The sequence below is a fragment of the Achroia grisella genome, unplaced genomic scaffold (genome assembly GCF_030625045.1).
Source record: "Achroia grisella isolate CSIRO2021 unplaced genomic scaffold, CSIRO_AGI_Agris_v1 utg900, whole genome shotgun sequence".
NCBI lineage: Eukaryota > Metazoa > Arthropoda > Insecta > Lepidoptera > Pyralidae > Achroia > Achroia grisella.
Genome location: NW_026713059.1, coordinates 4688407 through 4715277, shown reverse-complemented (window position 1 = coordinate 4715277; position 26871 = coordinate 4688407). Strand labels below are relative to the sequence as shown.

At 32.8% G+C, this 26871-nt stretch overlaps 2 protein-coding genes and 1 pseudogene across 5 annotated transcripts; 1 reads left to right on the top strand and 2 right to left on the bottom strand.

The window, feature by feature from the left end:
- Positions 1 to 1157: 1157 nt before the first annotated feature.
- LOC131853224 (glutathione S-transferase 1-1-like) lies at positions 1158 to 5381 on the bottom strand. Of its 4 annotated transcripts, none has more exons than XM_059204062.1 (5): positions 5264 to 5381; positions 3587 to 3735; positions 3155 to 3355; positions 2259 to 2464; positions 1158 to 1496 (listed from the first exon to the last, which is right to left on the bottom strand). In XM_059204062.1, exons 2-5 carry the CDS (start codon positions 3725 to 3727, stop codon positions 1385 to 1387), a joined length of 660 nt encoding a protein of 219 aa, XP_059060045.1. In that variant the 5' UTR covers positions 3728 to 3735; positions 5264 to 5381; the 3' UTR covers positions 1158 to 1384. The 4 variants fall into 4 exon arrangements, with proteins under 4 accessions (XP_059060045.1, XP_059060044.1, XP_059060042.1 ...); XM_059204061.1 differs by lacking the exon at positions 5264 to 5381 and adding an exon at positions 5014 to 5035; XM_059204059.1 differs by lacking the exon at positions 5264 to 5381 and adding an exon at positions 4736 to 4816.
- Positions 5382 to 8784: 3403 nt separating this feature from the next.
- On the bottom strand, positions 8785 to 9692 carry LOC131853363 (uncharacterized; annotated as a pseudogene).
- A 9664-nt stretch (positions 9693 to 19356) lies between these two features.
- On the top strand, positions 19357 to 21505 carry LOC131853362 (uncharacterized). The gene is made up of 4 exons (XM_059204229.1): positions 19357 to 19533; positions 19830 to 19957; positions 20566 to 20691; positions 21402 to 21505. The coding sequence occupies exons 1-4, from the start codon at positions 19370 to 19372 to the stop codon at positions 21503 to 21505; spliced, it is 522 nt and encodes a 173-aa protein (XP_059060212.1). The 5' UTR covers positions 19357 to 19369.
- The last annotated feature ends 5366 nt before the right edge of the window (positions 21506 to 26871 follow it).

The following is a 26871-nucleotide window of genomic DNA, read 5'->3' as shown; positions in this document are numbered from 1 at the left end:
TCAGACCAAAGTCTGATAAATCTTAATTCCCCCAATATAAGAATATGTATATACATTTTCACATGCCTAGATATTATAGCAATATAAACGAAAATATATTTTATACTTGTTTATGAATGTTATATTTGATTGGAATATTTGGCTAAAACCCTATGTAGGTAACTATTTATAGTTTTATATTTTTGAAATGTCTTTTTATAAAAATAGAAAGTAAACGCTTGTTTAGAGGAAAAACAAAGTAATGAATATTATGACTGATAACCCTGTGCGAAGTAGGTACTACAGGTACAGATTACTAGGTTTGGGGCAACAATTATGTTTGTAAACAATATACATTTTATTAGTCTTAGGGGATTATTACATTATCAAATATATTATTTTATGAGAGCATGTGTTTTGTTTCTGTGCAATGTATTGTAAAATTTTGTGATATTATTAAAATTGCAACGATCATGACTATTATCCCAACTATTTGATAATCTAATAGCCGCTCAAAGACCAAGCCATACTATCAGATTGTTTCAGATGTGACTCGTATGTTAGTATACTAAATGTCTTTGTAATAATGTATCTGTAATCTATAATTCTATATCACTGTATGTCTATATCTATCAAAATATAATTGCTATATAAGCAAGTATATATTTGCTTTATTCATTGACCCGATTTCTGTTCACTGAATTCTTATTAAGGTCCAGAAGTAAGTGGTTTTGGATCACATTTCGATTTTTTATTTCGTTATTTTTATTGGCCTATGGAACAGCATTGTATGTTACATTATAGTAGGAAACAGGTATTATAATACTATATAGTAATATCATATATTCTCATCCTGGAAAATCTTGCTAAAATAGAAAAATAAATTGCTTAAATGAAAATTTATTTAATTAAACTTATCTATACTGTCTCATACAAAAAACGAGCAAGCAAGTTGCGTATTACTCTCTTTATAAACCAACCGAAACCAGCTTATAGTTCGCCGAAAGTGATACTTTGGCTGACGCGGATTGTTCGTCTCCAGCTGTAAAATTTGGCCGAAACAGAAAGTTTTAACTAGTCAGAAATTCCATAATATCGCCTAAAAGTCTAAAAACATTTGAAACCACATCTATGCAAATTAAACGGAATCGTGCCTGACAGTAGTAATAAAATCAAAAGACAGTAAGATGTATATATTTTTTATTGAAATAATTTTACAAATAATATAAGTTTAGTTACTCGCTACCAATACCATCGGCATGCAACGCGCGAGTTTATTCGTCCATTCTCGGAGATTCTCGCCGACTAATAGATAGAAAACTTCGGTCAAATGGTCAAAAGTTTAAGTGTGTTATTGTCGAAGCCGAAAAGATTAGGTAGATATTGAGTACCAAAAAGGAATTATTTATAATTCAGACTTTGCTTTTAACCGAGCAACAAATGTTTTAAACTCCTCGATGCCTTTTCCATTGGTCTCTTCGTATCTTGGTGCTGTAGATTTTATGAGCTCAAACCATCTGTGTACAAATCTTAATCTTAATAATATTATTAACGCGAAATTTGTAAGTATGGATATTTGTTACTTTTTCACGCAAAAACTACTGAACGGATTTTGATGAAACTTTACAGTAATATAGCTTACGCATCAAAGTAACACACAGGCTATATTTTTTGTTGAAATTTAACACGTGTGAAAACGCGGGCACTGCTAGAAAGCTATAATAACTAATAGCACCGACTAAGTGATATGTATGTAATGAATCCATACTCCCATATCTAATCACTAGGTAAAAAAGTTCAAACCGTAATAGGCAGATAGGTACTTTGTATTTATTTTAGATATCGTTGGCAAATAATTTCAAATTATGGATCTTGCACTGGTACATATTATGTTACATTTTCATTGTAGATATTGTTTTATTGTCTATAGAAGAACCTATCATGGGAAGTAAATATAAAATTTTGTAGGAGTTATATTTCCTAAGTCTACATTTGGCAGTGATTCGGAATGTTGCATGCCTTTTTCATACGACTGAAAGGATAAACAATCTGACAGGACCTGAGGGTAAGTATGGGTCTGAGGATTTCACGGATTACACTATTATATCCGTAGCTTTTATTATGTCAAGCCTTTTAGCATCAAGGAGTAATGCCTCTTAAATGAGTCATTACACTCTTCGACTAAAAGATTTTGTGATAGTGGTCCAACCTATATATTAGAATTGCATCTCCACATTATAATATATAGGTAATATATGAAATGAATGAAAAACACTTACTTTAATATATTAGGGTAGGGTTTCAGACTGAAACCAACAGCGTCTATGGTTGATACTGTGGCGACAAGACTCAGATCTGCTAAGGTCAAATTAGAGCCTGCAGCATAGTTGTGACCTTCTAGGAATGTATTGAAGAATAGTAAGGCTTCATCCAGTTTCTTCACTAGCGCCTCGTCTTCTGGTGCACCTCCAAAGATTTGTGGGTACTGTTATACAATTTAAAAAGTTTTCAGGTTTACCAACTTAATCTATGCTAAATTTACGTTAGTGCAAGAGGATGCACCATTCTATTGTCATCATTTAAAAAAGAAGCTGTACTAAATAAAATTTAATACCTATAAGTAAGCGATAGAGAGTATATTTGTTGGTGAGTTACTCTTTCGCAATTTACTCACAATCACCATAAAAATTTAAAATATCTATTTCCAACAGACTGGCATGAGCTTTTATTGCGGCCAGTCAAATCGGCACGCGCATAAACACGCAGGTAAAAACAATTTATAAATAGAAAATGAAAGTGTTAATTCGATTGTCATGATAACTTCGCTGCCTTATCTCATCCTTCAACCGAAGCACAGATTACAAATAAAATTGTTTAGTGGCTGAAATTAGTAAGACTGGATCAGGTATGCGCCGCCCAATGGCAATATGAGCTCCGGATGAAATAACAGCGATTATTGTTGAAATTATTTTTATTAAATAACATATTCATTACAGTCCAGTATCCATAAGAAAGCAGGGCATCGATGAATTGTAGATATTTTAGTCAAAGTTTGAGAATAATTGCCTAATACAACGCATCGCATTTAGGGTTACTCAAATCACAAACGCTGTCGATGGTCAGCGCTAGACTGAAGTGCATACGATAACAATCATACATAAATTATGATACTTACATATAAATTTCCAAATCTTGAATACAGTGTACCCAAATCGAAGTCCAATCTTTGATCAATAACAGCCCTAGTTACCGGGTCTTCAGGATATAGAGTATTTCCAGGTGCATATTTATTAACGAGGTATCTGCTAATGGCTCGTGATTCCCACAGAGAGAAATCGCCGTCCACTATAGTGGGCACTGTGTGTTGTGGATTTAACTGAAAAATAATATCGTATCTTCATATTTGTTTCAATCTGAGTAGTTAAATAACAAAATGAACATGTCGGGTGATGTGTGTTTTTGTTTGCCTAAGAGTAGGTAAAATAAATCTAAAAATATAAAGTGTTTGAAATAGTAATATAAATAATATCATATTATAAACTACTTGAAAATACTTTAAATGTCACTTTTTGTACATTGATATATTCTATATTTATAATATTTTTACCTTCAAAAAGTTTGGTTTCAAGTGTTCTCCATTAGGCAGGTTGAGTAAATTTAAATTAAGTTGTATATCGAGTGCTGCTGCCACCAACAGTACTATTCTACAGGGTGCTGACCCAGGAGTATAGTACAAATCAATCGCCATTACGATTTCTAAAATAAACATATGAAATAGGAATTAATTCATTATCAATTTAGTACGATGGTTTGGTATAGCAATAAAGTTCGACCTACTCACTGGTCCTCTACGAGCTATATCAGCCTACCGTAGGTGGTTATTTTCCTAGTTGTTAGATAAAAAGCTTAGTATAGAAATGTTAGGTTGTGCCTACACTTGTAATATTTCTGTCGACACTTGAGACCCTTCCCTTACTTTACGTCTTCACTAACATATATTATATAGCGCCACCTCATCACAACATATGTAACGCTACAGTGATGAGGATACCACCGCGCTACAAGGTGTACCTACTATATTTTTGTAATTATGACTGTCTTAAATTTCTCAAAGATGTTATTGCAGTGCAAAAATTACGAAAGTTGAATACCCTTCCGTAAAATATATTCACAACAAAATTAAAACTGAACTTTTAATATCACTCGAATCGCTTTCATTTATATAAATAACTAAAATAGCCCTATGTTTTCCAGATGGAAAACAAAGTCACCCGATATAATTTTAAGTTTGGCGCCATTATCTATGGCTATGTTTTGAGTTTGACAAATGACAATTCAGTTGTTACGACGCCGGCCGACGCGACGTGCCGGCACATGAACTTACATATTACTCAATATTTATATTATTTGCATCATATTCTGATTCCGACCATTGACGACCTACTATGAGGCCAATCAACGATTGTACTTTACTTATCGGATCTTTCCAAGTCGAAAGACGTACAAAGGTATAGCATAATTGTGAGACTACGTTATGCCAAGAATAATGATTTTATGATAAAACTATGATACTAATTTCTTTAATATTACATACGCATCTTAAACGTTAGGACGATGATAACGTTGCAATTAGCAAGATATTGGCAAGTATCCGTAGTATTAATAGACGTTTTATTTTGTAAATCGAATAGGAACGTAGAAAAACATACGAACATTTGTTACATATTGATTTCATAAAATGTATATATTTAATTACCTATAATGCAATCCTGGCCGCAATTCTTGGATTTGGGAAACGGGCAATAAAATCGATGAATAAATTTCTTGCCAGATGTCACAAAGCTTCGTTAAGCAATTTCAAACATTACAAATTAATATATTAGTTCTGGAGGTATACTACAACAACAGAACTGACGTGCATTAAAATGTGTAGTTTATAAAACTGACTGAGTGTGATTGATAACAAGAAAGAATTATCTACGTAACGTAAACTAACAAAAAAATCAGTGTCGCCAGCAGTTTTAACTAACCCACCTGCTGAATCATCGCCGAGTTAAGTTAATTTTACTTAGGTTTCTAATTCATTTTTGTTCTTCAACTAATTATTGAAATGTTATTTTCACAATTTTCCAATTAAGAATATAGTAAGTAATAGTAAGATTTCTTGTTTCGTGGATTGTATCAGCACAAAAACTGCAGAAATACACCTAAGAACAGCATTGTTACATTGTTTTTATTTTGTAGTAGGAAATTCAGAGCATTTAATTTTGCATGTTATACCCACCCCTGACGCCATATTAATATATTTTTTTTACTCCATGCAGTGTACCAGATAGTATTCCCAGATTTTATACTATAAATAGTCTATTTTCAGTTGGTTTTTAAGCAGGTTCTTCGATTTGTTCACAATACTGATACCATTATTTGCAATTTTTTGTTTGTTTTAATTGTTTTAGCCAGAAGGTGTGTATACAAGGTGGTACATGCCGATAACGCCTTTTCTCAGTGTGACCATTAATGGCAAATCTGCCACAGACTGGGCAAAAATCTGACATACATACATTTTTGACAGCGAGTGTTGCATATTTTATGCAACACTCGCTGTCAAAAATGTACAAGGGAATGGAAATAAAATTACTAACGAAATCAATGAAATTTCTTGGCTATGGCCAAAAGTATTCTGATTGTGCTCAGACGAACTAATCGATCGCCTTTCTGGCTATATACCTTTCCTCAGAATCAGCAAAATTAATTTTTATTTTGTAAACCCATTTGTAGGCTTTTCGTAAATCAGCCAAACCCCAGGTTTAATTCTGTTCAAATGAAGTTATTAAACTCACACTTGTCATTTTTCCCTATAAGATGACGAAATTGCTTTTTTAAATATTACAGGTTTGTATTGGTTTCTTAGCGAAGATGGACCAAAATGTAGGTGATAGAATGAGTGGACTGTATGTGTGATGTAAATCAAACAATGGATAGAAAATGGTAAATACTTATACTGAAGATAGGTACAAACGGTTGTAGGCAAAAAGTGACAATAAAAATATATGACAATTCTAAAAGAAAATACATTTAAAATTGGTAGAAAAATAAATATATAAAAATGTGCAAAGAGTTTGCAACATACCGACCTCTGGTGCAGAACTGCACAAACTAGCCAAAATAAGGAGAAACCGAATAATCTAAGTGTTTGATATGACTTTTTGAAGAGGCGGCGAAGCAAACCCCTGCAGTAGCTACGTCCACCACCCTAAAAACACTGTTGTTTCCTTGGAAAAGTCGCTGTACTGGATCCACGAAGTTACTCTCGGTAAGTTTTCATCCACGATCACAACCAAATCGCTAATGTTTAGGATTGTGCTCTGTATTATAATTCAATTGTGGTTTCATGGAGGCTGAAATCTTCTATGGCTTACCGAACGAGTCTCTGTCATGTAAGGCTTCAGTTTTAATTCGGTTAAATGACGATCCAAATAAAACCTGTTGGGATTTCTTCATCATCATTTTCCACTAAGCCATGACTGAGGATGACTGACTGTGGCTTATGCTTCGTCAATAGATGATCAATCAATGGATGGTCAATTTGTAATTTTGAAGCGACTTTTGTATAGAGACGAGTCTCTCTCAACAACCTCCAAAAGACGGGGCAGCTGTTGGTATATAGCTCGGTTAGTAGCAAAATTAGGAACGGGAGACTGGAACTCATGGTGGCTGAATCTGCAGACAGGTTGTGGACGAACAGTAAATAAATAAAGAGCTCTAGATGTTAATCAGGATAGAGCAATATGTTTTTCATATCTTCAGGCCGACATTAATCTTACTGTGGCTGTGTCTGTGAATGGGCAGTGATGGTGAGCAGGCCGTTGTGGAGGAAGATTTCCAGTCATTAAGCTTTTCACCTTTTCTCGTCTTCTATGATAGTTATAGCAACACCGCTTCGTATGGTGCTGCGTAAGTAGTCAGTACATCCTTTATACTTCCAACTGAGCGTACGAGATTGTTTTCTCCAGGTGATAATTTTAATTACGTCACTCGTTTTCGCGATTGGTTGTGGTCTCGTGATACACTGGATTTCTTCTTTAAAGCTATCTTGTTGAACGCGATGTAAGATATGCCTTTCTGTGCCTTTTATCAGTTCTGCTGTCATAGTTGATAAAGTGGTGGAAGCAGACATCTTACGTTAACGGTCGCGAGCAACTATTTTTCAATTGGAATCACGCGATCTATAAACGAACGAAATTTAAAAACATCAAAAATACGAGAAGTGGCGTAATATAAAAGTGACCAGTGGGACAGAGTTAGATGTAATGACCTGATGAACAGCCAATGAATTAATATGTTGTTCATGGTCAGTTTGAATAACGGGCTGAAAAGGATTAGATATACAGAACCATCTATAGGCCACTTTTTAGGACACTGCATTGACGGCTTCGTATACCATCGGTGTTTACTTGTGTTGTTACTAGTCGAAAATCAGTAGGTTTACTTTTACTACAACCCACTCCGTATGAAGTCCAACCCAATAACGTACGACAGGCTACAGGTTCATTGCACTTATCAGTACGAACTTCACGAGAAATTGACAAATGCCAATCTTCGGCACCAATAAGTATTGTAGGTGTAACATTATTATGTGACATAAACTCGGATAAATCGCGCAAGTGGTTATAAGTTGTTAATGTCTCTTTGTGCAATGACTTGATGTAAACCAAGTGACGTTATAGCCCTAGCATGTTTTACTAAATAAGTATCAGGTTCATACTTACCTCTTATATAAAAATCTACGTAAATAATGGTAGTCTTTTTTGTAGGCCACCTATACCATTGACAGTTATAGGTTCCTTGGGTCCAGTTAGTCCGATTTGAGTGGCAATGACTGAATCAATTAATGTGGCCGTACTACTATCGTCCAACAATGCGTATGTGTCATAACTACCAATTGGTCCGAAAAGAGTGACAGGTACAATTTTTAATAAAACATTTAGATATGTTGACAGGGTTCGTTCGGTTTGTGAAATACCGGTGTTACTGACAAAAACCTTATCTTTCAACATGACATTAGGAGATGGTGACGTAAGCATCTCATTTTGAGTTGCAGTGGCACACACTGTATTATTCTTGAGCAGTGTATCGGGTGCCTGGGACGACACTGACGTATCCTGTCTACCATGGAGAAGATGATGACGAAAGGAACAGCCGTTTACTCCAGAAGGATTTACCTTGCATGATTTCCATAAATGTGAACTCTGTCGGAGACATTTGTAACAAACCTTACATTTTCGTATCCAACTCCATCTGTCATAGACTGACAATGACTTAAATTCGTCACAAGATTGAATGTTGTCACTTCTTTTACAATAAACGAATTCCACCTTATTTATTTTTAATTTGGAATGAGACTTAGAATGTATATTTTCACGTTTAAATTGTTTATTAGCAAAATAACTTATGTGCGTCTGTTGTGTTGCTAAAGAAAGTGCCCCTTCGGGAGATTGGCAGAAACTAATATGTGTACTCACGTGTCAAAAATTCAGACAGTTACTCTCCTCTACCTCTAACTTAGATAGGTTCAGGTTCGCTTGGCTAAACTCAGACGCGTAATCTGTCCACCTTATTTAATGTTAGGATTTAATTTTTCTAAAACAGAGTAAAATAGTTCTGGAGAATGTAAATACTCCCTACGATTTAACAGTTTTATAGTAGAAATACTATTTCGTACCTTGTTAGCAATACTACTTAATTCTTTAAGTTCGTTACCCAACCGCGGTAGCGACTTCAATGATTGTACCTCGCCGAAGACGATCATTTCGGGTGATGCAAAGCTTCGCTCGAGTGATCTCTCATAAACTGAAGAGACGGCTTCTTGTGCGGGACCACGTAGCGCGTTTTGTAAACGTGCAACGTTCTCTACAGGAGAATAAAACGGTTTAGAACTATCGTACATTTTTTTTAACTGTAGCCACTGCAATGCGTTCTCATTAAACGGAAATAACTCAGTCCTACAGTGTTTCCGCATGCCATGAGTGGCCAAAGCATTGGCTGCATCAGCCATGTTGGCGGTAATTTGTAATAATAACTGTGAGTTGTCATTATTACTGCCTAATATTGGCATATGCTGTTGTTCACCCGCTACATTTGCCAGGGAGTGTAAGGTCGGCCGTGGCATGGCCGGCTGTCTGGATGTATGGGGAACAGAACCTGCATGTGTTGGACACGAGAGGTGTGCTGCTGCTATTTGCGGAGCAGCAGCCTGAAAGCCTACCGGTGCCGTAGGTGCCGGGTAGCTAGGCTGTGGCACCTCTCGTTGTTCCTCACTGTTGTCACGTACCTTAGTATTAGAAATATTTTTTACCCATTGCTGTGTTCTCATATGAGTAGAAATGCTCCTACTTCGCCTGCTATCTTCACAGTCCGCATCCGTATTGATTTGCTCGATCTCGGCACGGAATTCAGCATCTTCAACTTCCGAAAGACGTCGTGCAAGCATAGCCTCGCGCTCGTACTGCCGTCGCTTGTAAGCGGCCTCAACAGCAGCCCTATGCGCCTTTACGGATGAAGATGAAACCCGAGATTTGGATTGTGCTGAACGCAAACTACACGCGGCGTCGCCGCCGTCTACACAAACCCTATCAATTACGTCTACAATTGATGAACCGTGACTATGACAATGGTCCGGCGTAAGATATAGTAGTAACGTTATGTGATGCCATGATTTTACTTCTACTGCGAGTGATCATAAAGAAATGATATGGCACTACAATATATGTATGAAAACTATGTACTACGTATGAAACACTAATTGAAAATATTGGGATGGTATTTTTTTTTGCGTCGAAGGACATAAATGTATTGGTTTCTTAGCGAAGATGGACCAAAATGTAGGTGAATTCTGGTTCATCCTCATCAAATGAATTATTAATAATCTATCATTAATTTCAATTATCTCTCTATGATCTATTATAAATTTAAATAATTAAATTTCATTGCAAAAATACATTTTCGTTCCGATCAATCGAATCTAATTGTCGAAATTCTTCCTCATCAACTCCATACTGATTTGTTTGCAAGGTGTTTCTTGCAATGAAGTTCATTGAGGTTATTTATTTTTTAAGTCAGGATTGCTAATACTAAGGACTTCTTTATTATTTGGTTTATCATAGAACATACTCTTCATGACTCTAACATCTTTTGAAATAAGTATTTTGTTTTTCGAAGGTATGAATATTCTAAATGCTTTGCATGTTTCAGAGTATCCTGCAAACGTACCAGGTATTGCTTTGGATGCAAATTTGTAACCATTAATACCTTTGATAATAACAAAAGTCTAGCAGCCAAACACGTACAAGTAATTTAATACATGGTTTTCTTCCAACCAATCGTTCAAGTTAAGTTTGGTTGTCTATGGTGCTATTAATACTCATATTAGATAGGTAGTTTGCTGTAACAATAGTTTCACGCTAAATTTTTATAAGTGTATTTCCGTCAATCATCATTGGTCTTGCTTTTTCCACAAGTGTAACAGCCGAGTACCTACTCGATGAAGGTTTGCTTGGATACAAGTTTCACACTCATCCAGCATTTCAAAAGTATCAAAGTTCAAGCCTATTAACTTTTTATTTGTAAATGCAAGTTTAAGATCTTTGACATTCATGTGACCAAGTCTTCTGTGTCACTCATAGATGTTTGATAATGTTTCATTTTTAGTATTACTACCATAGACCATCTTCTTGTGTAAATACCGTGAGAGTTATTCCATCTTTAGAATTTTTACCTGTAGCTTTATTCTTATTTAACACAACAGAGCAACCGGCATCTGTCATCTTACTAACTGACATTAAATTAGTACACAGGCTTGGCACATACAGCGTGTTTAATGTCAGTCAAATTTAATAAACATGCAATGTGTCTTGTTTTTGCAACAATACCACCTTATTCTCCAAACATAACGTTAGTAGTATCAGCCCCAAAAACCAATAATTAACCAAAAATAACTTTTGTAATTCATAATCATGATCTACCACAGATAAAATTAAGAAAGAAGTGTGCCAAAATGGCTGGAATCTGCCACAAATGCTCACACTGCCCCTTCCCTCTCCGAATAAAAGTCCCTTATTCCATCATTTCGACCGCCAAAATATCCAATCGCCATAGCCACAAAAAACTAACACTACATAACCACCCCTAATTTGGGTAAAAACTGCCAGTCAGAAAACCCTAATCTTTGGGGGATTTTCTTGCTAGGCATGACAAAGGTTTGGGTTTATTTGTATGAATAAATAATAGAAAAAATTACCAAAAAGGATGCCCTATTACTATACTATACCTATAGTATACCCTAACTGCTTAGTAGTACTAACTGCTAATTTTTCTTTCTGGGGTAATTATACGAAAAGTTTAAAGCATGACAGTTAACTGGCAACACTGTAATCAGTAAGAACACTCATACCTACTATTAGCTAGGGATGTAACATTCTGTGTAAAAATTTGATTAATCAATCGATTATTTTTGGTATTTAATAATGTATTTATTATTAATTGTAATCGATTTTTCCACAATCGATTATTTTCGTACAATTCGGTTTATTACTAAGTCACCTCCAGATCTTGAATATTTAGGCCACTAGGGTAATATGTTTTTTTTTATAATATTAATTATTGTTATGCCTCGACCAGACTCAGTCTAATCATTCCTCTCCATCTTAAGGTTGTCTGGAAGAAATCGCTATTTATTAATTTTGTTATATTCGATTTTTTATGTATAATTAATAATTATGAGTTTGTAATTTTATTATGTTATACCTATGTCCGATTTTTATGTTTACTTTGTTAGTAGAGGACAGTTTAGAACTTAAATACTATCATCGTCGCTGATTTTTTATTGTATAAATTGATTATTTTTTCCATAATCGATTCTTTATTCACATCCCTACTGGCTTCTATCTCGATGATTATACTGATAATAATAATATAATAAACATTTTCATTTGGTTTGAAGTAGTACACTCATACACATGTACATGGAAGTTGATACTTACTAGATGGATTATTGTATTTGAAGGTAGTAGAAATAATAATTGTGACTGTGCCCTTTAGAGAAGTTTCATTTATAGTGCTGTGAAAGTGATTTGTGCTTTGTTGTTTTCGTCGTTTTTTCGTATTCATGATGTTGAACTGGTAAGTTTCTTGAAATAACAACATCGATTTGATAGTTTGAAGTTTTTAGTGTATGTATTAAATTGTGAATAACTACTTTTCAATAGATCGTTATGAAATGGTGCACTAGCTTATTCTAATGGTATATAAGTTAGCAGGGCCCAGTATAGTATGATAGTATAAGGATGAAGTCAGGTCGTTAGTGCACCACTTTACCACGACAACCAAGACTTAACCATTATAGTTTTCGGAGGGATCTTTTGGAGGTCGACCTTATGGGTACATATTGCCAGCAATGGGGCCATTAGTCTCCACAGCCAACACTCTTCCCCCTTTCGAATTAAGTGGCATCTTCGTCTGCGCCTTCGTACGAGTTATATTGGGTTCAGAATAATAATAGATTTGTCTGGATTTGTTTGTGTAATATGAAACAATTATTAAATATTACGAGAAACTTGACAGAATACATCAATGAAAATCGAAATATTTAATGATCGATTCGATGAATCGAAAACGAGCTGTGTTTACAAACACGGCTCGTTTTCGATTTTCTTATATCCCTATGTCTGATCTGAAAAAAGTTCGTATGCTTTTAGAGCACTGGTGTTGATTTTAAGTAGTATTCGTCTGTGTATAAGGGTACCAATTAGAATATATTAGAATAATCTATACTAATATTATAAAGAGGAAAGATTAGTATTTTTGTGCGTATGTATGTATGTTTGTAATAAATAAATTCAAATCCTACTTTACCGATTTCAAAAATTCTTCCGCCATTAGAAAGCTACACTCGCCCTGAGTAACATAGGCTATATTTATTATAGCTAAAAAAGATTAGGGATCCTTACTTAAACATTAGTAACGTAACTCAAGGTGAAAAAAATACCATAAAATATCTTTCGTCGCGTGCGCTTCGGAAACAATTGGTGATAGAACAAAAGTATGTTACAATATCGAAGAAAATATCAATAACTTCAAAATACTTCGCGATAAAAATGTAAAATGTTGTAAAAATGTCTACCCGTGCGAAGCCGGGACGCTAGTATAATATATAAGAAGTACTGTTATCTTCCATTCAATTCTGCCTTCATGCGGGGTCTTCACAGGACAGCACAACAAAACGCTACCTGTAGTTCTGAACACGTTGTAACATGTTTGTACAAGTACAAGAAGGACTGTTGTTCTGTTTTTGAAGTGAAAAAGTGAATGGAAACTATATATTAGGATAAATTGACGTGAGAATAATTATTACAGTGCATTTTCAATATTAAGTAAAAAGAGGTAAAAAATAAATGCCAACTTTAAATAAAAAAATGAATGTGTTTGGGACATAACAAATTTCACTGATTTTCATAATTTTTGTTTTTATTTGAAAGTTAAACATAAAAAGTTTGATTATTTGAATTGTACACATAAATTTGAAGTTGTGTGAAAAAATTGTAAATACAAATAAAGTTAGTTAAAAATTTTTCAATGACTTTATCCTACTATTATTATTTTTGGATTAAAAAATTAATGCCCCTGGTCTAGCCAAGCCATTAAAAAGAAAAAAAAAGGTACCAGTTGTAGCGGTATAATGTATCGGCGTAATCGATTACGATTACGATTGAACAAATCGTAATTTTTTATTTTAGGCGATTGCTGTAAAAAGCAAATTATAAGAATGTTTATTTATTTATTAAAAAACAAACAGCTTACAATCCACTACTTTAAATCTATATTACATTTCTAGAGAAAGCTAAAACGTAGCCTAAATAAGGTTTCAGAGATTTAAGTACAAATCAATTAATATATCTAAATTTTACAATAAATAAAAGTAATAGAACGCTTACTTTAAGAATTTGAGACTGAATCACAACCCCATCAATCACCCACACATGAGACTTCTTAGTCTCATGTGTGGGTGATTGTGTGTAAGAAGGAATGTGTATATATGTGTATAATTATAGAGTATGAAGATAATTATAGGTTATGATTAAGTAGATATATGATAGACTTTCGTTTTATGTTTTTTTAGAATCATATCTAAATGGATCTACGTCTTTAATGTACTTACTATATGTTGACATTATACGTGAAAATATAGCATTTACCGTAGTTTGTGCGGGAACACAGTATCGAGAATAATGGTGCTCCACGGCGGGGAATGGAGAATGTAAGAAGGGAGTTATACAATAAGAGATCGACAAAGTGAACAAAAAATAACAATAAATTAAGCAACTCACGTACTCTAGTGCACTACATAGATATGCAAAATATGCAGACTTCAGGCATCGTATGTTTTTAAATTGTCAACAAACACGCTTCACAAAACCTAAGCTATTGAACGCCTTACCTACAACAATGTCTACATGTCTATAAAGTTGCTGTCAAAATATATACACTACCAAGATCACGACTGATAATAAAAAAATAACATAAATTTATACCGCTGACAATATTATCTGATAGTACCTACGTAGCGATTTCTACGTTGATTATCACATGCCTAATCCTTGTTAATGTGTATTTACTGTTTTGGCCACACGCAACTTGCTCATTGTTCTTGTGACGAGTCTGCGTTCCGAAAAAAAAAGTATGACTATTCAAAAGGGCTTATATTAAGTTTATTTGAATAAAGATTATGTCTATTTCTACAAAGTGTACAAAATGTATTAGAAAAAAATTCAAAACGGCATGGCATGACCGATTTTTATGAAATTCTGTTGTATATTTAGTAGGTCTAAGGATAGAACATTTTTTATACGCCTCGGTGATAAAGGTTGTCCTATTAACTAATATTTATTATAAACCCTAACAAAATGAGTATAGGGTTAAATAGCCGGTTTGCCGAGCGCTACCTGTTCGCGGATAGTTTTTCGACTAACTCCGGTAATAAACGTATAAAAGCATGGTAAGAGTTTATTTTGAGTCCAAAACTATTGATTCTATCATTGTTCTTTGTAAATGATCAGTGAGCCGATAAATTTAACTCTATTCGATGATACCAGTTTTTAAGTATAAAATATTTTTATGACAGTTTAAGTTGATGTTGGGTTTGTAATATTAACGCACCTATAGTTATATTTCCATCTTATTTAAAATTTGACTGGAAATAAGAGTAATTGAAATAAAACATGGGGTAATGGTGTAAAGGGTAAAATTAAAATTATTTCTGTTTACAACCATCTGTTCATAAATTGGAAGTTTTATTATTATATTATAGCCTTTTATTCAGACGTAATATTTTTTAATTGTTTTTATACTATATCTATAAAACAATTTATTGGTCATATACTTGCTTGTTTCCTGTGCAAAGGCCTTCTCTTAAAAAGTTTGAAAAAGCAAGAGCCAATCTGTTTCTTCCTATTTTTTTGAGGCTGCTATTCACAACATTATAAATCCTATTTGTATGTAAAAACCGACCAAATGCGATGGGGTGTAATGTTACAATATCTGTAGAATTTGTTTCATTTTTTTTAACATGAACTACAAAAGGTGCTACATCTTTAGTATTGTACAAAATCCTATTTACTGAAGTGGGTGAAGGAGTGGCTTTTATGGATGTATTATTATTTTCAACTACTAGTATTACATCTGAAGTTTGTTTGTCTACTATATTTGTTATTTCTGAATTTTGATTGTCAATTACAGGTATTATTTCTAAATTATTTTTTTCCTCCTTGACACATGGACAGTCACTGTCTTTTAATTTTGTCTCGGTACCTTTTTGATGTCTCCTACACTTTTTATTGCAGTGTTTGCAAATACGGCGTTCGCCCCTTACTCGCTTACGTTTTGTGGTTGTAATATTAGACCCATCAGTATCCATACTAGATTCACATAAAATATCAAAAGAATTGTTAAATGGAATATTTATAGTTGCAGACACCTGGGGGACTGTTCCCCCAGGGTCTATATCCATTGAGAATGGACCCGCCGGTCCATTCTCAATAGATATTATATATTAATAAATATATAATTAAACAATTAATCTAGTCTACAATATATAAATAAAAACTAATCCTTATATATAGTAAAATTAAATTAAACAAAAAGAAATCCAAAAAACACTCCCGGCGTTTCGAACATTTCCCGCGCTTTTTTTTCAACAAATGCATTGGCTTTTGAATTTGTGAAAAAAAAAACAAATGATACTCGATTCTTTTTTACAACCAGCCAGATGTCCTCTAGATCAAAAAAGTTTACATAGGTGTTAGGGGTTACTTGAGGTGTTTTTTTTAAATTTTCTGTCCCTCCCTTCCCCTCTGGAGATTTTATTCAACCCTCTCCCCCATCCCTCAATCTCACATGAGATTTTTCAAAATGTGGGTTTCTTACGTAAACGCGTTGGATTGTTATTGTAATAAGAAAAAAAAATGCTTCGTGCTTTTATTTACGACTACTAATCTGAACAAGTAATTAAGTTATATATGATAAGTACCATTTAATATAAACTGGCTTGATGCATCATTTAATTCTACGCACGTGATTGAAAAGGAATGTAATAATTTTATTATGCTTAAGAATCTATCTGAGCTAACCACAACTTGCGTGTGACAAACAATCGGTTCTCTAACATTTTTGCACTATTAATTCTTCTAATAAATTGTTTTGAACAAATTAAGTCACGTTTACTTTCCTTAGTGATGTGATACTACAAACAGCGTTGTGAATTTATTGATGAATTAAATTATTTTATTTACTTTCAGCAAAGGAATAGACTGAAGGGTAAACGTTTGAGTAAAGTAAACTTTATTTCGACAAAGTTTGCCTAACATAATTTATTTTTCTGGCCTGATTTTCAATCCATGCTGGTTTTAAATCAGAGCAGAAAAATAAATTATTATTGATATGTACTTCAGTATTTTATGTCCTATTTTGTAATATATGATGTAGTAATAAAATATTTCTATTCTTTTTGTTTTACTTACAATACATCGACAAACTTACAAAACATCGATGCGGGGTTATGATGTTACCAAACGATTAAAAACATCGATGTATTTTTAAAATGGACACCCCTAGGCTACACTGTACCGTAAGCTCAGATTAAATTGAGATATTTGGTATAAAACAAATTATGGTGGTTTGGCAGTCAGTAGTTGTATAACGTCGAAGTATGAATGAAATTATTTTCTTTCGAACGAATTAGTGAATGATCTTAATCGTATTACGATTACGCTTAAGATTAAATCTTAAGCATGTACAATCCGGATTAAATAGACCAAAATAGTATATATATTTTTTTTGTTTTAATAAAAAAAAGTTGTGAGATATTAGCCGAGACCCCCCTTCCCCCCTCTCTCCAACGTAAGATTAGATGAATTTGACTCGACCCCCTCCCCCCCTTAAACATCTCACGTAATTTACTGACTGCCCCTTACCTACTTGGTAAGAAATGATATAATAATTGATTATAATTTGAAATAGTATGTATTGCTTAGACTTTTTTGATGAGTGTATTTCATCTTCCCATGTTCCATTTGGTCGTACTCTTTTCCTTTATCCTTGTCTTGTTGTAGGTCCAGATAGTTATAGTCTTTCTCCATTTATCATTTCCACGTAATGTAGTTTTGACATTTATATACCTACTATATGTTTTACTTATCTTTCTAATGGTTTAGTGGTTTATCTTTTTTATTTTTCTCTTTCCTGTCATACTTCTCTAGTACCATACGTTGGCAAGTTCTTAATTTGATTTCTCATTATTTGGTGAGTACTGAGTACCCATATTTCGCATGAGTAAGTCAGTATTGGGCGTATAGACAGTAATAAAAATTAAATAGTTGTCGTTTACTCATAGCTTTTGTCTTTTGTAAATTTATACTAAGGTCGACTCCTTTGGTCTAAGATCTGTAACATATGTTGCAATTCTGTGGGAGATTTTGCAAGGAGCACTATATACTCGATATAGTGCTCCTTGCAAGTTCCCCAGTTTACGTTTCTAAAATCTCTTCTAAGACTGCCGTGAAAAGTTTTGGGGATAGAGGATCCTAATATACTCCTATTTGGATGCTAATTCTTTCTCCTTCTCTTTCCGATTTTCATACTTTACTGTAATATAATAGTGACCTTGACCAAATAATGAAAAAATATTCAATAATCTAACCCAATCAAAACCAATTAAAAAATTATATCATTCTAGCTTCAACATTAAAAAATTACAATACTTCCATACAAACTTTCATCTACCCTTTCAATACCTTACAACCCCTTTTTCGGATTAAACCTCTCACAGGGTCTAGACTATCTGTACTAAATTTAATTTAAATCGGTTCCTGGTTTTGGCGTGAAAGCAAAAGAAACAGACAGTTACTTTCGCATTTATTACATTAGTAAGGATTCAAACGTCAGATGGCGACCGGCTAAATGATTCAATACCTAAAAGCATTTTAATGATGAGAAATCAGGTGATCGTAGAAGGACCAACCACTAATTTTCTAACTTCTTTCATAGACAATTATTTTTATGCCGTGGTATTGTGGTTACTCAGCTATATACACATATATATCTATAGTTTGTAGTGTGTTAAATTTTAAATTTCTCTTTTTATGTAATGTACCTATTATTGATCTGGATTGTTTTTATCTAATCAAATTAAAATATCTTCATTCGTGTGGCTCTAGTGATCTGTCAAATCTACTCTACTCGCTGATCTGTATAGTTGTTAATTTTGTGGACTTCTTGTTGAAATCATTTTATTTGATGAACTTTCTACTGTTCATTCAGTATGACGCTATTTCTAAAAAGTATTTGTTTTATGAGGTGTTTTCTTATTAGTTTTATAATAACAGATTATGATTTTTTTTGTTGTATGACGGAGGCATAGTATGACCGAAATCTGTTCCTTACGAATTTACAATGTTATAAATATCTACTGTTTCATTTCTTATTATCTTTATCACTTTTTATTTAAATTAGTTAAGTTAAAGACTTATTGAAGTCAAATTAACAAAGTTGAAGAATTTTGCTGTGAAAACTCACCACATTGTTTGTAGATTCGACTCCTTGCACAGTATAAATATTTGTAATCATGAGTATGATTGTTTGTATCGGTTTGTGTGTTTCTTATGTATGTTAGAAGTTCACTCTTCTACTTATTGTTTGGTATAGTATATTGCCACTATTATATTTAATATTTGTTATGATTATTTTCCAAATTAAGGAGGAAATAAATACATATTTATATATTTCTCTTTGTTTCAGGACATCATTTGTTTTATTCTATTTTTCTTTACTGGGACATTCTACAATGGCTCAAGCTATACAGTGCCAACAGAATGAGCATTGCGAAATTGGATACTGTTGTAGTGAAAATTACACTTGCGAAAACTGCGATTCTCATTCAAATCAACAAATGATACCAAGTTCGAAGCCTAAGCTAAATATAAATTACGAAATATCGGATTCTTATAAGTGAGTAACTCTATACATCTTTTTTAATATATTTATAATTATTACCAGCTGTGCCCGAGGTTTTACCCGCCTTAAATTTCAATATAAAATGTAGCCCTATATGTGTTATTCTGATGCAATAGCTATATTACTATAAAGTTTTTGCGTAAAAGAGAAACAAATATCCATATTTACAAAGTTTCGCGTTTATAATATAATTAAACCACTAAAGAATGTTTAAGTCACTATTATTATAACAGTACTCTATGGGTTCTCATTATACAGTACAGTTTATTTTTATTTTTTTACTATTTTAGGCACGAAATCGGAAGTAATGGAGAAGATACGGAGAAGACTGATAATTTTAGCTACTATGGCGTGACTATAATGGTAGTCTTTTTAGCGGCGATCGGTTGTTTCCTTATTTACAAGATATTTGTATTTTGTAAGTATTTAAACTATTGTAATACTATCTAATCCATCATATAACATAGTTAATTTTTTACTATTAATTATATTTGTAAATTAAATTCTAGCCAAAAAATAATAATAAAGTGAAATACATTGTTATTTCAACCTTAACTACTCTTACCCTTTTTAATGGGATAGTCAGAGGCATTGTCGATGTTGTTTCAAACACAACACTCACACAATCCATTAGAATTAAAATAATTGATTTGGGACTCCTAAATTATTGAATGGATTGAATGGATCCCAAATTGAGTCAAATGTTTAATATGACTTAATTTTTAACTACTTTTACGTATTTAAAAACTTAATCAGCAATTCACATGACCTGTTTTACCTATTTTATTAGTATTATAGTTTTCTTAGCGTTAATGTTAGAAAGAAATGTTGAAAGTATACAAAACTAAAAATATTAATACCAAAAGTAAAAATGAAATCGAACTAAAATAAAAATATATCTAGGTAGGTATATTTAAGAAATCTTTCAAAAGGGTTCTCAAAAGTATTGTTTTTCATGTTTTTTATATGCATTTGTGGAACAAACTCTGTCCCACATACAGAATTTTTGTATCTTATTCTGTTCAGATCGCCGGACTGATGACATCACCCCTATTATAAAGACTGCCTCTGCTCCGTTAGCACCGCCACAGCCGCCGCCGGCTTATAATTTCCACTACAATAGAGACATAGCTAATGTAGGATACTGTTCTGGTAAGTTAAAGTTGTGTACCATATATTCACTGTAGCTGCTTTAGTGTCTGTTAATGTGTAATTTACAGTAAAATAAATAAGAGGTCCATCTTAAGGTACATCTTAATCCTTTGGGAGGGCAACGCATGAGCAGTATCACGGGTGTCATATGATAATGTCATGTCCTTATTCTATGTATATAGGCGACGGTTACCTCTTACCATCAGTTTCGTCGGCCAGGCCGTCAGCTTCTTTGCCATTCCACTTACATAAAAAAAATATTGTTTTATTAGGGCGTTCGTTATAAGTTAACGCAACTTAAAGTATTTTTTTATTATCGATGGCTAATGATAGAATAATCCTTTAGGAAAAAAATATTTTATTATGGGAAAAATATATATAGTCAGATTTGTTTTAGAACATTATATCTCACATAGTACATTTATATAAAAGTTATGTCAGCATAAATCGCTCTATATGGTTCGTCATACTTTAAAACTGAAATAGATAACTTTCATTAAATACACTGTGAAAAATCTCGTAAGTAGTGAAATCTGAAATTAAATGTTGGAAATGTCATACAAATTTTTCACATTACCGTGCTACGAGTACAATGAATATATAAAAATATTGTATTTGGGAAATTTGCCCAGTTTAATAAGAAACTATTATGATGAAATAATGTATATCCATATCCGTATAAAATAATGATCCTAACTTTCAAATGACAGAAAAATTGCCGTTGGTCGACTTTCCACACGTCGCCCAAGAGAGGGATGGTTGCCAGATGGCAAGTGGTTATAACCCCCCGAATTACGTTCGAATACCCAGGTGAGTTTTTATTTTTATAATATTTACAATAATAACTACCGGATATAGCGCTTAAGAACTACAAGTGGCGACTATCTCTATTTCACTTGTATTTTTGCTGCAAACAGCAGCGTCGAAACTTTGAAACTAATTCTGGAAAGTTGTAACCATTGTATTTCTATTCACGATAATTATGAACAAAATATTTAAATGTTGTTGTTGACTGTTCTTAGTAACAATACGCTGCCCGAGATCCGCAATGCATTAGAAAGTTTACCGCCGGACACAACGGGTGAACAAAGGGCAATTCCTGTCGTTTATACTGGCCCCTTATTACCCCAGGTTAGTACTTACTTCTTGTTATTAAACCAAGTTTATTTCTAGCTACATAATGTATACATAACATGAGGATGGTTAATACCATATTAATATACATGATACGACCCGGGTTTTAACTCGCCAAATTTCAAAATCCGAATTAGTCCATTAACTTAGCCGTATATGTGAGAAACAGATAAATTGACCTTTGTATTATTAGTAACGGTTTTTATACTGAATGAACAACTATTTCAATGCCGATTCCTTCAAATAAACGAGCCTTTAATTAAAACAATGTGGAAAACAAGCCCCGTAAAATATAGGCTGAGTTTGTACAAATGTGAGATTAATTATATACTTAGGTTTTCAAAATACAAGAATACCATGCTTGAACAATATACATATATTGATAGTATTCTTTTAAACCAACTTATAATTTTTAAACAGGAAAGCATCATCGATCTTACAACAGCAAGCACCACAAGTCGGGAATTAATAGCTGATGAAAGTATACAGGACAGTGAAGCAAATACAGAATCGCAATCGGCACCAGAAAACACCCGTCAACCCGCATCAATTTTAGTAAATATGAGCAATACGATTCATATAAATAACGGAAATGTTAAAATTGAACACAGTTAATGATAGGTAAATAGAATTAAAATGTTACATGAACACAGTATACCTATCGTAGATATAATTTCCTTTAAATATGTATGAATGGAAACGTTTCTAAAAACAAATGTTATAAATGTAATAGCTTTAACTTCGCGTGATTCTGACATAAATGCAATGTTGCAGAATGCTAAAAGATGTTTAAAGCTAAAAGATATAATGGGTTTGACAAGTGACGAAACTGTACTGTTACTTGTAATGTAAATACATTTTTATCATGTACATGTATATATACTCGTTCTCATCTTTTTTCTGACTATAAATTGTCTTTATTAAGAAGAATTGGAAAATTAATATTTTGTTATCCTATTTATTGTACATACATCACCTACAAAGTGTCTGTTTACGTTATAGAAACAGAGAAGTGTAAATTGTTACATTATCTAACTATTATAAATGTAGACCTTTCTAATAGTCCAATAAAATTTTTAATTGAACCATGATGTGACCAGTTTTGGCGCAATATATATATATATACGCAAATACGTGAATAATAATATTCAGAAAGAAATTTTGATTTAAGTTGACGAGTAAGTGTTGAAAAAAATAAAATCGAGTTGAAAAACGCAATTTTTCAAAATAACTCCATAACGATAAGAAATATGAAAAAATATTTTAAACAAAATTGTAGAGAAAAAAATTATTCACAAAACAGGTTCTCTTCATTTTTTTATCATCTGCTGTTGTTTAGCCTCAAAAAATAAAAAAACTAATTAACTAAAACTAACAACGATCTGTAAAAGGGGAAACATGTGTACCTAATAGTATTAATGCCTATTTACGTGATTGCGCGCGCTGTATTATACAAGGCATTTACTTACTTTTTACTATTTTTTCAGTTGAGAACGAGGCAAATTAGTTTATAATTTTTGTTGCTAAACAACAATTTATTTTACAATATAATTTGAAAATAAATGTATATTATCTTAGTAATCTCAAAGACAGATCTTGTATTATCATGATATCATATCATTCACGTCACTTAGTTTCCATTGTAAATTATGGACGCTGGCTACATTAGATTTGAATTTTGCGATGCCTATTTTGGCTCTCAGAAGTCAAAAACAATTTCATATCATTGATCTTGTAGATCGATCGATTTATAAATATCGGTCGTTCAACAAATGTACTTTAACTTGATTCATATCAGCGATCATTATTTTAAAAGGAGAAAATGAATTTGATTGTCGATTAAAGTGATGTTTGATTTTAATGCGCTTTATGCGTGAATGATTCCTATTGTTGTGTACAGTATGGATGAGAATTGCATCGGTGACAGCGATTATATTAGATACAGATGAGTATTCTCTGGTAAACTGCCTCAATGCAACCTTCTGTTAGAGCCATATGGCTGGCTTCTATTAAAGAAGCGCTACTATGCGTTGCAAGCGTGTTTTCCATGATGGGGCCATCCGCAGATGATCCCCATGGATCCGCTCAACATGTATCTATGTATAAAATGTCGCAACCAAAGATTCTCAGGTGGGAAAATTGATTTTAGTACCTGTCCACAATTCTTCAAGATTCTTCAAGAACCGTACGCCGACACAATGTTAGAATAATAAGTTATTCTAACATTGTGCGGCGTACGGTTCTTGGGATGGATAGTCGTATTTACAGCTTCTCCCTAGTATCCTTTTGGCGCATCATCGAATTTTCGAGCATAGATTAATCTTTCTCTATTGTAGTACTATTAGCGTGGTACCCTATTTTGTTGAGGAGTATATGGAAACTGTCGTTTGGTATACAATGTCGTTCCTTCAGAATGATGTTCATTTGGTGTGTAGTGGGTATATTTTTTTAGTATGGCACCCGCTACTTTGGAGACGTTATTTATTAACGATACTCAAACGAGAACAATGATATTTTAAAAAATCCTTGTTGTCATTATTATAATAATAAATTATAAAAAATGTAGGTGACGTATTGCAAATTTTAACAAAATTAATTGAATATTCCCTTTGAAAGTTGTTTCTCAACTTTGTTTAGCTTATATATTTTTCTGTCTTTAACAACATATTCTGTGAATTTTTTATCTTAATTCCTCTAGCCGTTTTTACACGAACAGACCAACAAACAGATGAGGGTAATAAATAGTCAGAGAAAAGATTGTTTAAAATTATAATGACGGTTTACCACATTTGCGCAGTAATGAAGTACTAAATTTTACTTAAATAGCTATGAATGGAGACTAAGAAAAATAAGATTTTAAAATAAGATGTGATAAAGGTTCGTGGTTCAAGTTTCACGAGTAGCAAACTTTGAATCCAATAAAAATAAATGAATTTTAGTATTCAGTATTTAATTACGATATCGCAAAATATAATGTAATTAAGTTTTATGAATTTATTTATGATTATTATTATATTTTTTGGATATACATAGATGAACAAATGTTCTGCTAAAACTGAAATACTTATTTACATTTCTAAATATATATATGTAATGGTATATTGCCAATGAGTAGTACAGGACCCTTAATAGCTTAAGACCTCATGAACCCTTCGGATAACGATCACTCTGTAAGTAAGATTAGTAGGTACTGAGGTTAGTGATGAAAAGTAAGATTACCGTCTCCTAGGCTGTTTCACGAGCTATTAGGCTATTATGTACTAGTGGAGTGGTTCCGCAGTGTGGACTGGTCTGTGATACTATGAATATCAATCTAGATATTATTTATAATATAGTATTTTTTATATTTTTTTAAGATATTAACCAAATGTTTCTATTAAGTTTGATTTAGTGAGAGATTTAAATCTTACACTTTTATACGTATACCTGTAAGTTGCAATTATAACATTGGGTACGTTTTACCATTACGTATAATAAACTAAGATTACGACTGACTCTGACGACGTCACGTAAACATATGTGCGTGGAGTGTATCAAAATTTATTATGATATATCGAAATTCGTGTCATACTCATTAATGATTCAGATATGGTATCTGCACAAAATTTTGATTAATGCTGTGCTACCGAGCACTGTCGCGGCTCTCCTATTATGCAACACTTATTTTCTAAAAATCTGATGTAAATCCGCCGATTTAGACAGAAACATTGTTAACTCTTAAAGGTATCGTAATTGTTTTCTTTATGTATAAGAATGGCCACACACCATTTTTCAATGTATGTAAATAGGTTTTTTTTTAGGTCCGTTGTATTACGCAACAGCCGTTTTTAAAAGCCAATTTACACAAAACAGAATACATATGTGCATTTATTAAGGATATCTTTTGTTTTAAAAATAATGACATTAGGTATATAACATTGCATTGCTATCGTAATACATCTAGTAATATATGCTCTATATGAGAATGCAGATATTTTCATAAAAGACCGAAACAAAAAACATTATTTATTTTTAGTTCATACTTTAAATTTTTATTGTGATCTAATCTAAGTCACTTTGACAAAAATCTGGTATTGTTACCTAATTTTATATATGTGTTAATCAGCCTCGGATCTAGGGCGCAACACCATCTGCGTGGATATCTCTGTCTTGCTCATTCCTGCCATCAAGTAGCTTGCTTTGTAAGATGTGCTTCGGTGGAAAGGTGAGATATGACAGTGACATTACAGGGTACACAGGCACTACAACTGCTTAGGAACAGTCCTCGAGATTAATTGAGGGGTACCACTTATATAGCGTTGTCATGGTGTCCGTGATTGACGACATGACAAGGTGATACGTGGCGCTGTTCATTTATAAAGGCGACGGTTGCAAATTTCCATGATAGCGCTTCACCTCATGGATAGTCGTTATACAAGTTTTGTATTTAATATTGTAATAGAATGCATATACCTATATATACAGTATACTGATATATGCGTATTACATATATATAATGGTGTTTTATAATAATATTTTTTGTTTATTATATATCTTTATCAACAGTATATATAACATTCTTGCAGTATTGTAAAAACGGAGATTAAAAAACATGCATCAATAAATTTTTATTGTATAAATCCCTACTGTTTTTATTAATTCAATTATAATTATATAGATTTTTATTTTTTGTGCTATTCATTTAATTAAATGCCCAATTTTTATAACATCTTTAATTTTGTCGATCTATCAACGCTAATTTACAATAAGCTGTTTAGTCATAAAATGATAAATATAATACAACAAATCGAAATAACAGAGAAATATAAATATTTCGCAGTTAATTGAACTGAGTTATCAAATTTAAAAGAATATTGTACAGCGCTATATAAATGCACAACATAAATACTGCACTATATAAACTCTAAAATACTTTAACTTGTTTTATTTATACTGTTACACTGATACCTTTGTTGCCATGGATCTGGTGACTTAGACGAAGGTACCTACGCGATATTCTCGATATCATAGTACCCATATCTCTCCTGATAGTATAATAGTATATAG

What these genes read in the sequence shown, in the direction of transcription:
- LOC131853362 (XM_059204229.1), top strand. Translation starts at nt 19,370, where the DNA reads ATGGCTCAAGCTATACAGTGCCAACAGAATGAGCATTGCGAAATTGGA. An exon ending in GAAATATCGGATTCTTATAA is followed by an intron (nt 19,534 to 19,829) that starts GTGAGTAACTCT and finishes TTACTATTTTAG; the next exon opens with GCACGAAATCGGAAGTAATG. An exon ending in TAATGTAGGATACTGTTCTG is followed by an intron (nt 20,692 to 21,401) that starts GTAAGTTAAAGT and finishes TTCAAATGACAG; the next exon opens with AAAAATTGCCGTTGGTCGAC.
- LOC131853224 (XM_059204062.1), bottom strand. Translation starts at nt 3,727, where the DNA reads ATGGCGATTGATTTGTACTATACTCCTGGGTCAGCACCCTGTAGAATA. An exon ending in TGAAACCAAACTTTTTGAAG is followed by an intron (nt 3,356 to 3,586) that starts GTAAAAATATTA and finishes ATTATTTTTCAG; the next exon opens with TTAAATCCACAACACACAGT. An exon ending in CCCTACCCTAATATATTAAA is followed by an intron (nt 1,497 to 2,258) that starts GTAAGTGTTTTT and finishes ATTTGTACACAG; the next exon opens with ATGGTTTGAGCTCATAAAAT.